The sequence below is a fragment of the Pelophylax lessonae genome, assembly GCF_965119305.1.
Source record: "Pelophylax lessonae genome assembly, chromosome: 5".
In the NCBI taxonomy this organism is placed as follows: Eukaryota; Metazoa; Chordata; class Amphibia; order Anura; family Ranidae; genus Pelophylax; species Pelophylax lessonae.
In genome coordinates this window covers 44,269,725-44,284,458 of record NC_138772.1, presented here as the reverse complement: position 1 = coordinate 44,284,458, position 14,734 = coordinate 44,269,725, and the positions used below count along the sequence as shown (strand labels likewise).

Here is a 14,734-nt window from a genome sequence, read left to right as displayed (position 1 = left end):
GTCTTTTCGAAAGACGGACTCCTTGTTTGTTCTTCCAGAGGGTCCTCGGAAGGGCATGGCGGCTTCGGCCTCTACCATCGCCAAATGGATCAGGCAGACCATTGAACAGGCCTATGCTTTGCAGGGGAAGGTTCCCCCTGTGCCTGTGAAGGCGCACTCTACTAGATCTCTGAGTACGTCTTGGGCCTGTCGTCATGGGGCTTCTGTAGCCCAGGTGTGTAAGGCGGCGACTTGGTCGACCGTGCACACTTTCACAAAATTCTACAAAGTAGATGTTCAGGCATCGGCGGATGCTTCCTTTGGCCGCAAGGTTCTTAGTGCGGCTGTTCCCTAGGGTCCCTTGTTGGGGACTCCTGGCTGTTGGGATAAGTTTTGTATCCCCTGTTTTTTTTGTCTTTTCCTGGGTTGTTGCTCCTGTTGAGCACTTATTTTTGCTGTTGCCCAGCTGGTTTCCTTCCTTTGGTAAGGTTCCTTTCTTTGTTGTGGAGACTGCGTTGCCTTTCGGCGCGGATGCGTTTCCCACCCCTCATGTTTGCACTGCTTTGGGACGTCCCCATATGTGACGAATATGAAGAGGCGGCGACTGTCGGACGTAAGAGAAAACGGAATTTTTGTAAAATCTTACCTGTAAAATTCCTTTCTCTGAGTCCTCCGACAGTCGCCGCCCCCGCCCCTCTTTTGGGGTTTGATTGTATACTCTACTGCTATTCCACTAAAACTGAGATATGGTTGCAGGAAGTAGGAGGGTATTGACTGAGGGGACCACCCCTTGAGGGTGGGATATGTTAAAGCTTTATTGTTAACATATTCTGTTGCCTAGCTACTCCTTCGGAGCAAAGTCTAATACCCCATATGTGACGAATATGAAGAGGCGGCGACTGTCGGAGGACTCAGAGAAAGGAATTTTACAGGTAAGATTTTACAAAAATTCCGTTTTTCATTATATTTATTGTATTTTATATATATATATATATATATATATATATATATATATATATATATATATATATATATAATGAAAATAATAATTTCATTATTATAATATTGATAATTCACAAGTAAAAATGCTGAAAAGGTAGTGTTATGTGCAGAAAATGTAATCCCTAAAAAAAAAAAAAAAAAATAAATAAATGTATAAATATACGTGGTGCTGAGAATCGTGAGTGAATCGTGATCTTTATTCCAAGCAAAAAAATCGTGATTCTCATTTTTGCCAGAATCGTGCAGCTCTAATTCCCGGTGTCCTGGGCCTCAACATCCAAAGGAAATTGCCTTGCATGCCTTGGATCTCGTCCGGGCAATTAGGGTGTACCTGGCAGCTATGGAGCCTTTCAGGAGGCCAGACTCTGCTCACGAATGAACCTTGCAAAAGGGTTGTCCGCTTCCTCTGCGACCATTTCCAGATGGATCAGACAGGCGGTGATTCAGGCCTATTCCATCAGGGGTCATGTTCCTCCGTTCCCTGTAAAGGCGCACTCTACTAGGGCGCATAGTGCCTCCTTGGCCTTTTGTCATCAAGCGTTGGTGACGCAGATTTGCAAGGCGGCCACCTGGTTGTCAGTGCACACTTTTACAAAGTTTTATAAAGTGGATGTGTTGGCATCTGCGGATGCTTCATTTTGCCGCAAGGTTTTGCAGGTTGCTATTAAGAAGACCTGTTCTCTTTTGAGGGTGTATTGTTTTTCAGGTGGGCTTCAGTTGTTTTGAGCCCCCCTCGCCTGGTTGGCTATTGTTTAGCCTTTGGAATTTTTTGCTGTTTCCCACCCCTTATGTATGACACTGCTTTGGGATGTCCCAATGGTCAAGAATGAAAGAAAATGGGGATTTTTTTTTTTACTTACCTTAATCTATTTCTCTGATCATTGATGGACATAACTCCACAGAGGAGTGGGTGCTATAATTCTCCTGACTCTGCTTGTAAAAAAACTGAGTGACTATAGCAGGAAGAGGGGTTATACCCCCAGGGACTGCCCATGGGTGTAGCCAGAAGTTTTTTTTTTTTTTTCTGCCTAGTGTCCTACTCCTGTAGGGGGCAGCATAACCCAATGGTCAAGATGACTGGAGCTGTGTCCGTCAGAGAAATGGATTTTACAGTAGTCCAAAAATCCAATTTTTCATTGTAATTGCGTTTTTTTTTTTTTTTTTTTTTTTTTTTTTAAAGCAACTGTGGTTAAGAATTTTTTAGCGCCCTTCTTGGGTGTTGGTTGAGAGTTGTTAGTCTATTGAGGTTTAAATTCACTTAGTGGGCTCAAGGTTTTTCTCTGCAGTCCTATAAAAGCACATACTTTCCTGTCCCTCCAACCCTTCCCCAACTATGAGTGTATCTACTGACCTGACTTCAATCCCTTTGACAAAGAAGTCTTGTAAGAGCAGCTCCTTGCCTGTTCCCAATCTCCTCCTCCAGTAGTCCCGTGAGAGCTCCTCCTTACCTGTCCCCAGTCTCCACCAGCAGTCCTCAGAGAGCATCTGCTTACATGTTCCCACTCTCCTCCCCCAGCAGTACCTGTGAGAGCTCCTTTTATACCTGTCCCCATTCTCCTCCCACAGCAGTCCTAGGAGAATGCCTTTCTTACCTGTCCCCAACCTCCTTCCCCAGAAGTCCTAGGAAAGCACCTCCTTACCTTTCCCCAATCTCCTCTCCAAGCAGTCCTGTAAAAAGCCTTTAGCTGCAGACTTGTAAAATGTATTGTTCCACAATAGCTAAATAGCATATTGCAAAGCCCTGTCCATTTTAGGAGACATCCACATTTGCGGAGATTTGAATTCTGCCTCCCCATGGTTGTAGAAAGTCTTGGACTTTTAAGACCGCTTGCAGACAGGGCCAGTCTGTCCCTCCAGCCTGGCATTTGGTGTGCCAGGGAGGGACAGGTGCAGCGTTTATGGCAGGCTGAATGCTGTACCTAATGGTACTGGCGTTTTTAGGGCCCATTGTATTCAGGGACAAAGGCTTCCTATGTCTAGGCTGGTCGTTGCATCTGTCCCTGCTGAGCACAGTAATGCACTGCAGCTGGACAGTCCAATGTGCAAGGGGCTTTAGTGAACAAGACCTTGCTGCTGTTTTCAGTCTCTGCAGTCTCTCAATGAAACATTACTCTGCTTTTTAAGGAGAAACCTTTTTTTTTTTTTTTAAGTATATTGAGATAAACCTATGCCAGTATTTGCGGATTTGATTTTCCATGTTCGTTTTAGAATTAAGCTGCTGAAATTGTGTAATTTCATGTAGATCTAAACCCACTACTAAAATCTCAAGCTTTAACATGCAATTTGTAATGGCCCATTCACATTAAGACTTTCCATTGCTATGCATTAACACACGTTTCGTGTAAGGCAGGACATTATTTATGGATATGTAAGGCAGGACATTATGGATATATACCAATGCACCACAACAGACTAAAAAATAGTCAAATCTGTTTTCTGAAAATGGCAATTGCCATAACAAATAGTATATGCGATGGACTCTATTGTACAATGAATCGGATGCCAATCCCAATGCATGGCAACACGCCACACACAGAGCAGATGCGTTGCCATGCAGTACACATTAATCAATTTTAACATGCAATGCTACAACTTGCAAGTGTAAGTGGGCTCTAAAAGCAATTTTTATTACTTTTTAAATCTGCAGCTTTCATTAAACTATCCCTGATGATCCTGCAACAAAGGTCCCTGTTCAAGCACTTTTGTTATGACCCCATGACAAGCGTCTCTCAGTTGTGCTCTCTGTTGTCAACCTATCACAAGCGGCCTTGGTGGAAATTACATGAAGTTTTATCGACACACAATGCGTATATGACCCACCATTGTCACTCTTGAAAAATCAGTCTCGAGCAGTGATGTGCAGCTAACCCTGTAGCAAGGGCAAAAACACAATGACATTTGATGCACAATTCTTTAGCATGCTAAATCTCACTTTGTTAGGGTTTAGATCTACTTAAAAATGTGAGCAGTACCGCTTCAACCTCTGATCCTAAAATATATATTTAAAGTAGAAGTAAACTTTTTTTTTTTTTTTTGCACTTGTACATACAGGTAATACTATGACGCTTACCTGTAGGTACTTGTATTTTCTAAACCTCTGTTTAGGAGATATTCACACTGCATGCAGCCGGTGATGTCAGACACATGGGTCCCTTCAGAACCCTGTGCTGCGGCCTATGGCTCGGCTCCTGTGCGCATGCAAACTTTGAAGAAAGGCCAGGTGAAGATGGAAGCCCTCTCACCAGTGACAGTGCGCAGCTGGGGGGCTTCCTTCTAAGGTAAATATTTCATAATGTGCTTGTATGTGATGCATACTAGCACAATTATGCCTTTACCTTGTAGGGATTAAAAAAAAAAAAATGCGGTTTACTTTTGCTTTTAAAGCTTTTTTTTTTTTTCTTTTAAAGCTGTTCTGCACTCCTGTAATCAGTTTTCAGCAGGATAAAGCCTGCTGTTGGCTGACATCACAGAGCCGGTCCAGGCTCTGGAAACATTACCACCTCTCTGATCTGCTGAGAGCTGGAGCCAGCCCTTTCTGCCCCCTCCACAGCCCAGCACTCCAGTGAGTGCTGGAGGGCAGAGCAGAGAGCTGCTGACTGACAGTCCCGACTCTGCTCAGAGTAGAGGGGGAGAACCAAGTGATCAGTGGTGATTGCTCGCTCAGTTCTCACTGCAGATCCAGCGGGGGACAGGTGCAACATCAGATCTATGCTGCATCCACCTAGGTGAGTGTGTGTTTTTTGTGAAGCCCATACTTCTCTTTAACAATCAAATGAATCTACTGCTCAGAATTGTTTTCTGTTGGCAAATTTTAGTTTTAGGAAAGTTTCAGATTTTTTTTGGTCAGGCCTTTGCCAAAACACCTACTCTGCTTAATACAGGCGTTCTTTTCTTTCCTTTTGCATGTCCTGTATGTACTAACCGTGATATTGAAGTTTTCAGTCTGCTGTATGCTTTCACTGCTTACTTTCCCCTGCCTCTGCTTTGCATTCTGGATGTGATCCAGATTGTGTATTTTTTTTCTCCTCCACCTTTTTATGAATAAGGATGAGCACAAAACCAAATGCCTAACACTGAATCTGAAACTCTTAAGAGCTAGATGAAAAGGAAGCGTGCTCTCAATCACTAGTAATATCACTGTTTAAATTTTCAGACAGTGGGAGTAGCTCACCGCTGCCCAAGTACGCCTCCTCTCCCAAACCAAACAACAGCTACATGTTCAAACGGGAGCCCCCAGAGGGATGTGAGCGAGTGAAGGTCTTTGAGGAGATGTCGTAAGTAGTATCCTCTTCGTCTGCTGGTGGCTTCTGAGCGGTAAGGCAGGCTTTGGCCACACTGCAAGCCCTCTGTCTGCGACTGAACTGCTGCTCTGTAATTCGGTTGCAGACACAGAACCTGCGGGGAGCCATTTTTTTTTTTTTTTTCTGCTGCAAACTTGTCTTCTCTGCTTACAGGTATACTCTAGACATACAGAAAAAAATGCATTTATGCTAAGCAGACACAACTACCATTTGAGTTGCTCTAATTTTTTCATTGGCGTTAATTATGTGTCAATTTAAATTCTTGCTAAATGTGTGTGTTTGCCATTTGTTTTTATAGTTAGTAGTTGAGGTAGTTGAGGTCCCTGGTTCCAGCTGCCCTCTTTCTGCGTAAATTATAGCATCACTCACATAGCAGCATTTCACAAACATTTGACAGGGGGGAGATGGAGATCCTGCATTTCTGCTAAGCGGGAATACAGATCTCTGCCTTCCCCGAGTCAAAGCACCCACACACAGCAAGCATTCCCAGGGAACACATTTAACCCTTTGATTGCCCCTAATAACCCCTTCCCTGCCAGTGTCAGTACAGTGACAGTGCATTTTTTTTTTCATAGCACCTATCACTATTGGTGTCACTGGTCCCCATAAAGTGTCACTTGGTGTCATATTTGTCTGCTGCAATGTCGCAGTTCCACTAAAAATCGCTGAACGCCCCCATTACTAGTAAAAAAGAGAAAAAAAATTCCATAAATCTATCCCATAGTTTGTAGAGACTATAACTTTTGTGCAAACCAATATACGATTATTGGGGTTTTTTTCTACAAAAAAACATGTAGCAGAATACATATTGACCTAAATTGATGAAGAAATTTGATTTTCTTTTTTTTTTAATTGGATGTTTTTTTTAGCAGAAAGTAAAACAATTGTGGGTCCCCCCCCCCCCCCCCCACTGCATTGTTTCAAAACTGCGCATTTTGAAGAATCCATAGATTACCAGTGCACTTCTGTGCAGAGAGGCAGAAGCTATCCAACTGCCCAGCAACCACAGGTCGAAGGCACGAAAAGAACTATCCAAAGAGGGCTCATCTGAGAGTACACACCTTACAATTCAAAATAAAGGACAAACATGCTTACCTTTTTTGTTGGCTGTGTATCACCTGCAATCTCGCTGGATATCTTTTTAGTATTCATTATATCACAGGATAACTACTAAAAGAAAATATAGGAACCCAATAGGTTCTAAACCGTGCAAATCAAGAACCAAAAAACAACTAAACTACAATAAAAAGCTGCGTGTTGTAAAGTGTAAAAAAACACCTATACCATGAAAAGAAACAGAAACCACGCTCTTACATCCTAAAATACATATCACCATAGTGAATAAACAGTAGTGAATAGACAAACACATCTTCTTCATTAAAATGATAAAAAATAGATAATTGTGAAGTCCGTATATAATCCCACACGGGAATCCCTCAGTGAGTATAGGAAAGGTTCCACTCCACCAGCATGCCGATGCACTATATATTTACCAGACTTGACCCCTATTATAGGAAGTCAAATTGCACGTATGGGAAAATCCAGGATGTCGTACATGAGGTCACAGGACTGATTTCCAACCGCTGCTGTCATCCATTCAGTATATATATGCATATGTGTGTGTATATGTATGTATGTATGTATATAGATATATATAGGCATATACAAAGCTCCATTGTTGCCATATAGAGAGGGAGAAGAAAACTCATGGTGCAGTATGTCAAATCATTTATTAAAAAAAAATTGTTACATCAAAGACCGGGATAAGCATGTATTGTATAGGAATCACTGGTTTGGGCTCCACCTGCGTTTCAGCTGACCAGGTGTTTGCGATATGTCATTTCCAGTCAGGTGGAGCGCAAACCGGTGATTCCTATATGATACATGCTGGTCCCTGTCGTCTTATGTAAATGCAATTCTACCTTTTTTAAATGATTTAATATACTGCACCATGGGAGTTTCTTCCTCTCCCTCTTTCTATGGCAACACTGGAGCTTTTAATACGTGATTTATATACATATTGAATGAGCAACAGCAGCGGTTTGAAATCATTCCTGTAACCTCATGTATGACCTCTTGGATTTTCCCATATGGCCAATTTGACTCCCTATAATAGGGAGTCAGTTAAGTTTGCTAAGTGTATAGTGCATCTGTATGCTGGTGGAGGGGAACCTTTCCTATACTTGGGACGCTATTCACGTGTTAACGCTTGTTCTTCAACCACATATGCCAAGCATATTGCAGTGTGTGGAATCCTTCCCACTACCGGTGCATTTTGGCAAGAACACCTACAGCAAAACCTCATGGGGTCAAATTCTTAAATATATTAAGTACCTGCATTCATTTTTAAATTTTTCTTTGCAATCAGACTTTTTTTTTTTTTTTTTTTTGGCCATCTTTTTTGTTCCTAAGCACTAACATGACAAAGAACGGTCACCTTCAGCTTATGTCCTCCTTAAACCATATTTTTAGCAATTGTAAAGGGGAACAATGATAAAAAAAATCCTCTCTATACTTTGTGCAATGGAATTGCACAGAGTGGCCCTGATCCTCCTCTTCGCAGGTCCCCGGCCGCCACTCCTGGCTTCTTCTATCTGTCCAGTGCCCCTCCTGCTGCTATCAAATCTGCCCAATGAGAAGGGAGACAGCGGTGAAAGCCGCTTCTCTTGTGCAAGTCACTGGATCAGGCTCTGATAATAAGGGGGGTGCAGCAGTAGAATGCATCAACTTATAGACCCTTGAGGCTTTAGAACCACTTTAAACCCGAAAAGCAAAAGTGTAATCTATTGCACCTTGGCATCCTTCAGCTTTGTTTCCTTTATATCTGGCGAAACAGAACAAATGACCATTTAAAATGGTATGCTTTTAAAGGCTATCCTCACCTTAGGAACATGTTCCATCTGCTTGTTATGGTGGAACATGCAGCCCCCCAACCAAATGACAGCAGGCAGGGGATCTTCTCCCCACCCCCGCTGTCACAATTTGTAAACAGTGTGGGAGTGAAGCGCTCCGCCCACTTGGCCATGTCAATCATTCAGTTTCCTGTGAATGAATAAGACTACAAGTACTTGTAGCTCTCAGTGAACTACAAGGGTGCTGGTAAGCGCATTCCTAGTCCATTGATCTTCCTGACCGTGTGCCCTGACCGTACGTGGTCTGGGCAGACCACTATCTTGAGAGGCAACAGGAGCCAGACATTGCTGATCTCAGGTCCAATGCTCTGCAGGCTCCATTAAAAAATGCACCTTTTTTCTTTCGTTCATTGATGGACACAGCTTCCAAACTCCATAACCGTTGGGGGCTACTGCCTCCTACAGCAGTAGGACACTAGGCAGAAAAAGTCTGGCTACGCCTTTGGGCAGTGCCAGGGGGTATACTCCCTCTCTCTGCTATGGGCACTCAGTTTTTTTTTTTCTGCCTAGTCAGGAGTAAGGACCTAGCTCCTTGCTGGGATCTCTTGTCCTGGCAGATTTTCTTTCTTTTTAGATAGAAATTTTTCTCCGGGTTTTTTTTTTTTTTCCTGTGAGATCTACAATTGACTGCCGGACTGGGCGATGGGCTGAATAATATAGATCCGGTGGTCACCCCCAGTCTGGCCAGCGAGCGTGTGCAGACCTCAGCTCCGTGCTAGGTCGGCCGCAGCATAGCCCCACTGGACAGGAGCTGGTCTAATAGTTAAACGCCTCGCGAGGTCGCATACGACCGGGTTTTGGACCGAGTCGTAGCATTCCTCCTGGCCGGTAGTCCCCCATTTCGATGGAGAGGGGTTCTGTCTGGAGTGGTGCCCGCATGGTATGGGATGAGTAGCTATCTCCCCAAGGACATGGGCCCTTCGGAATGATCCTAGTTTAACTTCTTCCCGTCAGATCCTGCTGAGTCATGGAATGAAGGAGTCCCTGATAGGGTGGCTTCGTTCTCTGGCATTTCGGCTGGGCAAATCCTTCCTCCCCTTGTATTGGACAGTGGTCACCACGGATGCCAGCCTATACGGCTGGGGAGGCATTCTCCGCAAGCATTCTGCTCAGGGGATCTGGACACTGGAAGAGTCCAGACTTCCAATCTGATCTCTCGGAGTTCCAAGACATTGACTGTGTATGGACCATTGTATGGACCATTGGATGGGTAGTCGTTAGGGTTGTTCAGTCGGACAATGCCACGGCCATGGCTTATGTCAATCATCAAGGGGGCAGAAGAAGTTTCCTGGAGGTAGCTGGAATTCTAAAGTGGGCAGAATGGTTAATTTCAGCCCTCTCCCCTTCACACATTCCCAGGGTGGAAAACTGGCAGGCGGATTACCTCAGTCGGCAGGCCAAGGGAAGTAGTCCCTTCATCCGGAGGGGTTTTTATCAGTTTTGTCTCCAGTGGGGCATCCCCATGGTGGATCTGTTGGCGTCTCGGCTCAACAGAAAGGTGCAGAGGTTTGTGGCTCAGTCAAGGGATCCTCTGGGGGACGCCACAGACACCCTGGTGGCCCATGGGGTCAGTATCGTCTGATTTATGCCTTCCTACCTCTCAAGCGTCTGCCAAGACTTCTACACAGGATCGAGTGTCTCCGGACTGGCTTCGCTGGGCTTGGTACGTTAATCTGGTGCGGTTGGTCCTGGACCCTCCGTCAGGCGTCAGTGATGCAGGTTTACAAGGCAGCCACCTGGTCGTCTGTGCACACTTTTCACAAAGTTTTATAAAGTGGATGTGTTGGCATCGGCGGATGCTTCTTTTGGCCGCAGGGTTTTTCAGGCTGCTGTTTAGGATGACTTGATCCTCTTTGAGGGTCTATTTTATTTTTTATTTTTTCCAGGTGGGCTCCAGTTGTTTTGGTTGAGCTCCTGTTGCCTGGTTGGCTAGTGTTTAGCCTTGGGAATCTTTTTGCTGTTACCACCCCTGATGTTTAACACCGTTTTGGGATGTCCCAACGGTTATGCAGATCAGAAGCTGTGTCCGTCAATGAACCAAAGAGAAAATGGGATTTTCGTCTTACTGTAAAATCCACGTCTCTGATGTTCATTGACGGACTCAGCATCCCCCCCCCCCCCCCCCCCCGTGGAGGTGTAGTTCTTCTGACAATGCTTGTCACTAAACTGAGTGGCTATAGCAGAGAGAGGGGGTATACCCCCTGGGACTGCCCATAGGTGTAGCCAGAATTTTTTTCTGCCTAGTGTCCTACGGTAGGGGCCAGTATAACCCAACGGTTATGGAGATCACAAGCTGTGTCCGTCAATGAACATCAGAGAAATGAATGTTACGGTAAGTCAAAAAATCTAATTTTTTTTAACCTGCAAAAAATGTGCATTTTTTATTTTCAAAATGGGAACTTACCCTTACATTTTACAGTTAACTCCTATTGGGCTGATGCCCTGTGCAGGAAGGCTCTGGAGCAGTGGAACTGTTGTCTTAATAGAAGTCCCCTGCTCCACAAATTGTCTTGTAGGGTTATCTTTAAATTCAGGGTCTACATTTAATAAATACAAAATATATGGAAGATGTTTTAACATCAGAATTGGCTTCACCATTAACATTACAGCAACATTTATAAAGATTCTCATTCATCTCGGTGTGCTTGTGACTTTTCTCATGGCCATATCACAATCCAGATTGATACAGCACTTTTGTCTATTCCTCTCTTCAGGTCTCGTCAGCCAGTCCCTACCGCTCTCCTTTCATGTCCTGACAAAAACAAGGTTAACTTCTACCCCACCGGATCAGCGTTCTGTCCTGTAAAGCTCCTGACCTCCCTGCTCATTACTTCAGACCTGACCATCAAGAATCTTCAGAACCCTGTCCCGAGCTCTGCTGTGACTGTTGAGCACCTAACATCTCAGGTCTCCAATTCCTCCTTGACCGATAATGCCACCAGCACCGTAGACAACACTGAAGCCAATGGCCAAGACTCCTCACAAGAACAGCAACATACTGGGGAGAGACCTGCCGATGATCAGTTATCACGGTCTCCTCCTCCTACCCACAACCATGTTGTCATGTAAGCTGGGCGGAGCTGGCCTCTGCCATTCTTGAGCTGTCTAGAAGCCAGACCAACAACTTCTGCATGCAGATTGGTTAACGCTCTCTGATCCTTATTGTAACAGAAAAGTACTGCTTAGCGTCAATTATTCATATCTGCCAATGTCTGTCTGGGGCTGGGACCAAATCCCCCCAATCAAAAAAACAAAAAAAAAAATTCTGGTTTATTCTTTCTAGATAAAGGTAAATATGTGCAGAAATTTTCACCAGTATCTCTGAATGATTTCATTGTGGACTATGCATTTTGCAGTTTGTCTGAACAGGTACATTTTGCATTCTGTTATCAAAGCATAAAATTTCTTTAAAACCACAAAACATCTAAAGCTAGTGTCACACAGGTGCTTTGCATGTGGCAGAGGGGACCAAGTCCTGGTTTCCAGTGTCTTGCAAATTTCTTGGGTTAAGGAAAAGAACCCTTTCCACTTTTCTCGATGGCATCTTTTTCCAGACTTGCATTCCTCAGCTCATTAACTTTAATTGAAGAGCTTGGTCCTGGTAAAGCCTGGAAATGAAATGGGCCTTGCTTAAGGAAGACTGGGTAAAAGAGGCGCTGTTCTAAATTGTATCTGTAGCAGCATGTCCTTTCTGTCTTCTGTGCATATCAGGTAAGCACTTTTGTTTAATGCAGCCCTTGGCTCTCCTGCAAATGTTAATGAGCTGAGAGGTATTTGACTAAGCTCTTTTAGGAGAGAGAGAATCTCTGCTTATGTCAGATTTATTGGCTTCAGCTATTAAACTTCTATAGGAGCCCATTGCTGGACTGTGTGAAGCCAGTAAAATCTGAAATTTCTATGTGTTGACAGACTGGTTGTCAGAGGGGGCACTGCAAACATATAGCAATGTGGCAATATTTCCTTTTACAGCCAATGCCTGTAAGCTTGGTTCACACATGTCCGGCTGCGGTTTGGAGCCGGGGCAAATTTTTACTTGACATCGCACCTAAACCAGACCCAAAATCGCACAGGAGCCTTTTCAAAAATGGACTACAGCCGCCCTGGAAATGTGTGAACCGACTCCTTCTTAAAGCTGGTCCAGTTCACAAGTTATGCAAATCGGATGTGGTTAAAAACACATCCGATACGCATATATGTGGTTGTAAACCTTCAGGTTTTTAATAAAAATAACAAACATGCCTATACTTCCTGCTCTGTGCAATAGTTTTGCACAGAGCAGCCCCAATGCTCTTCTGGGGTCCTCAGCCAGCGCTCCGGGCCCCCCCCCCTCATCAGCGGGTGCCCACACGGAAAGCCACTTTCCGTGGGGGCGCCCGTGTGGGCTCGCCCCTTAGTCCCGCTGCTGTGTCCATTGACAAACAATAGACCTCGGCCATGCTCCCATGTCACAGGATTTGGTAGCAGCAGGAGCCTTTCAATCTGTCTAATGATGAGAGAACGGCTGGAGTCGCTTCAGTCGTGCACATCGCTGGATTGGCTCAGGTAAGAAAAAGGAGGGGTCTCGGGGGGGGGGGGGGGGGGTGAAAAACCTTAAGGCTTCAGAATCACTGTAATGAGTTGAGGGTTGAAATTCACTGAAAGCACCCCTACCAGTTATTTAGTGTATGGATAAGGGAGGTTGAGAAGCAACAGTTTTGATTGTCATGCATCCATCTGCATGACGGTGTCAGCCATTGTCATGCATCCATCTGCATGACAAAGTGTCAGCCATTCTAGCAAGAAGACACCTTGTAAGTTAGGTTCAGCTTGGAAAAAGTTCCAAATATTCATGGATAAAAAGGTCTTTGGCACTATTGGCATTGCTGATTAGTTGAAGGTAAGATTATTGTTCCTTTTGTTCTTCAATAATGTATTTGCTTGTGTATTTAAATGTAGAAATGACTGAATTGGTATGCTGTTTGCCTCAAATTAGTTAAATTGAGGCAAACTGAGTGAATATGCCCTTGATTAGGAAATAGGTGTGATTTGCAATTTGTAAGTCAATTGTGCAAGTTTGGTAAATGGTGAAATTTGAAACCTCCCCAGCTTGTGGTGAACCACTTATTTCACAATAGATAGTTGATTATGAATGAGATATGGGAGTTGGAGACAGGTTATGAGTTAAAGAGGTTGTAAACCTGAAAAAAAAAATTCTCCTTTTTGCAACCTGTAAGAGAAACCCATAATGAGCTAGTATGCATCGCATATTAGCTCATTATGAAATACCTTAGAACGAGCCCCCGCCGTGCCATCCGCTTACCTCTGACGGGTGACATGTCCAGTCGCCCGTCTTCTGGGATTGCGGCATCCGGCCATCTGATTGGCCGGAACCGCGGTGATGTCACTCCCGCGCACGCACGTGGGAGCCGATGGTCACGGCACAGGTCTCTGAAGGAACGGCATGAGCGGCCGTTCCTTCAAAGCGCATGCGCCAGTGACGTCACTGGCAGCATGTAAGGTAAATATCTCCTAAACGGTGCATGTTTAGGAGATATTTACAGTACCTATAGGTTAGGCTTACCTATAGGGAAAAGTGTCATAGGAGGGTTTACTTCCTCTTTAATGCTCACAAGTACAAACTTTTTGGACTGCATTCTTGGGCATGGGAAAAACAATTGTGACCGGCATGCATCATTCACAAAGGGGAATTCACAGGGAAGTATTGTTCCAACTCTGCTAAACTCGCTGAACATGTGTGCAGCAAAACTTAAATTGCCTATTCTCTGGGACTTCAGCATCTGGCCAAGGTTCGGGTTCTTTTCTGTTTTTCCCCTGGTAATTTAATTTAAAAAGCATGAAGGAAAGGACACAGGATGTACAAGTCCTTTCTATGCTACATGCAGGAATACACAGGGTAATGTTAGGCCTAGGCCAACCAAACTGGAGCACAAGCGGTCTGTGTGACACTAGCTTAAAGAAGGGCCCTCCTCTATGTTAGCATGCGAGAAGAAAACTGTACACACGGTCAGACATTCTCCCTTACATTTTCTAACCCATGCTGGAAATGAGAAAGGAAGAATCTGATTGGCTGCTGTGAGGAACACACGATACTCTAGCCCTTTATTTTTCGTGTTGTCCCATGGAGACTACTGTACTACAGGATTGGCTTTTTACATAAAAAAAAAAATCCAGGTGTATGACAAATCAGTATGGTAATGAAAAATAAGGGGGGTCATTGTGCGACAGAACCGTTGTGTGGTGGCAGTTCAGACGTACGAATGCAGAAATAAATCCATGGGCCAAGGCTAATTGCACAGTGCCCTCCCACGGCCTAACTTTCAGGTACTTCAGCCGAAGTCTAAATCTCAGGTAACTTGGAATGTAAACTACATTGGAAATTCCGAATCTTGCAAGCCGCTCAAAAAAAGAAATGGGCACAAGTTTTATTTTTATATTATATTCTTTTTTTCCTTCTCTTGCAACATTCCACTTTTTGGGAACCAAACTAGGTGGAATGTCCTGGACACGGGTCACCACTCCAAGCCAGCAAACCTTGACGTA

The 14,734-nt window shown here is 44.3% G+C and overlaps 1 protein-coding gene across 1 annotated transcript in view; it reads left to right on the top strand.

The window, feature by feature from the left end:
• Positions 1 to 11,675, top strand: part of GLCCI1 (glucocorticoid induced 1) — a 175,662-nt gene extending 163,987 nt beyond the window's left edge. The window contains exons 7-8 of the mRNA XM_082258801.1: positions 5,135 to 5,255; positions 10,909 to 11,675. Coding sequence (XP_082114927.1) covers positions 5,135 to 5,255; positions 10,909 to 11,263 — 476 coding nt within the window. The 3' untranslated portion in view covers positions 11,264 to 11,675. The remainder of the gene's footprint in view (positions 1 to 5,134; positions 5,256 to 10,908) is intronic.
• Positions 11,676 to 14,734: the final 3,059 nt, after the last annotated feature.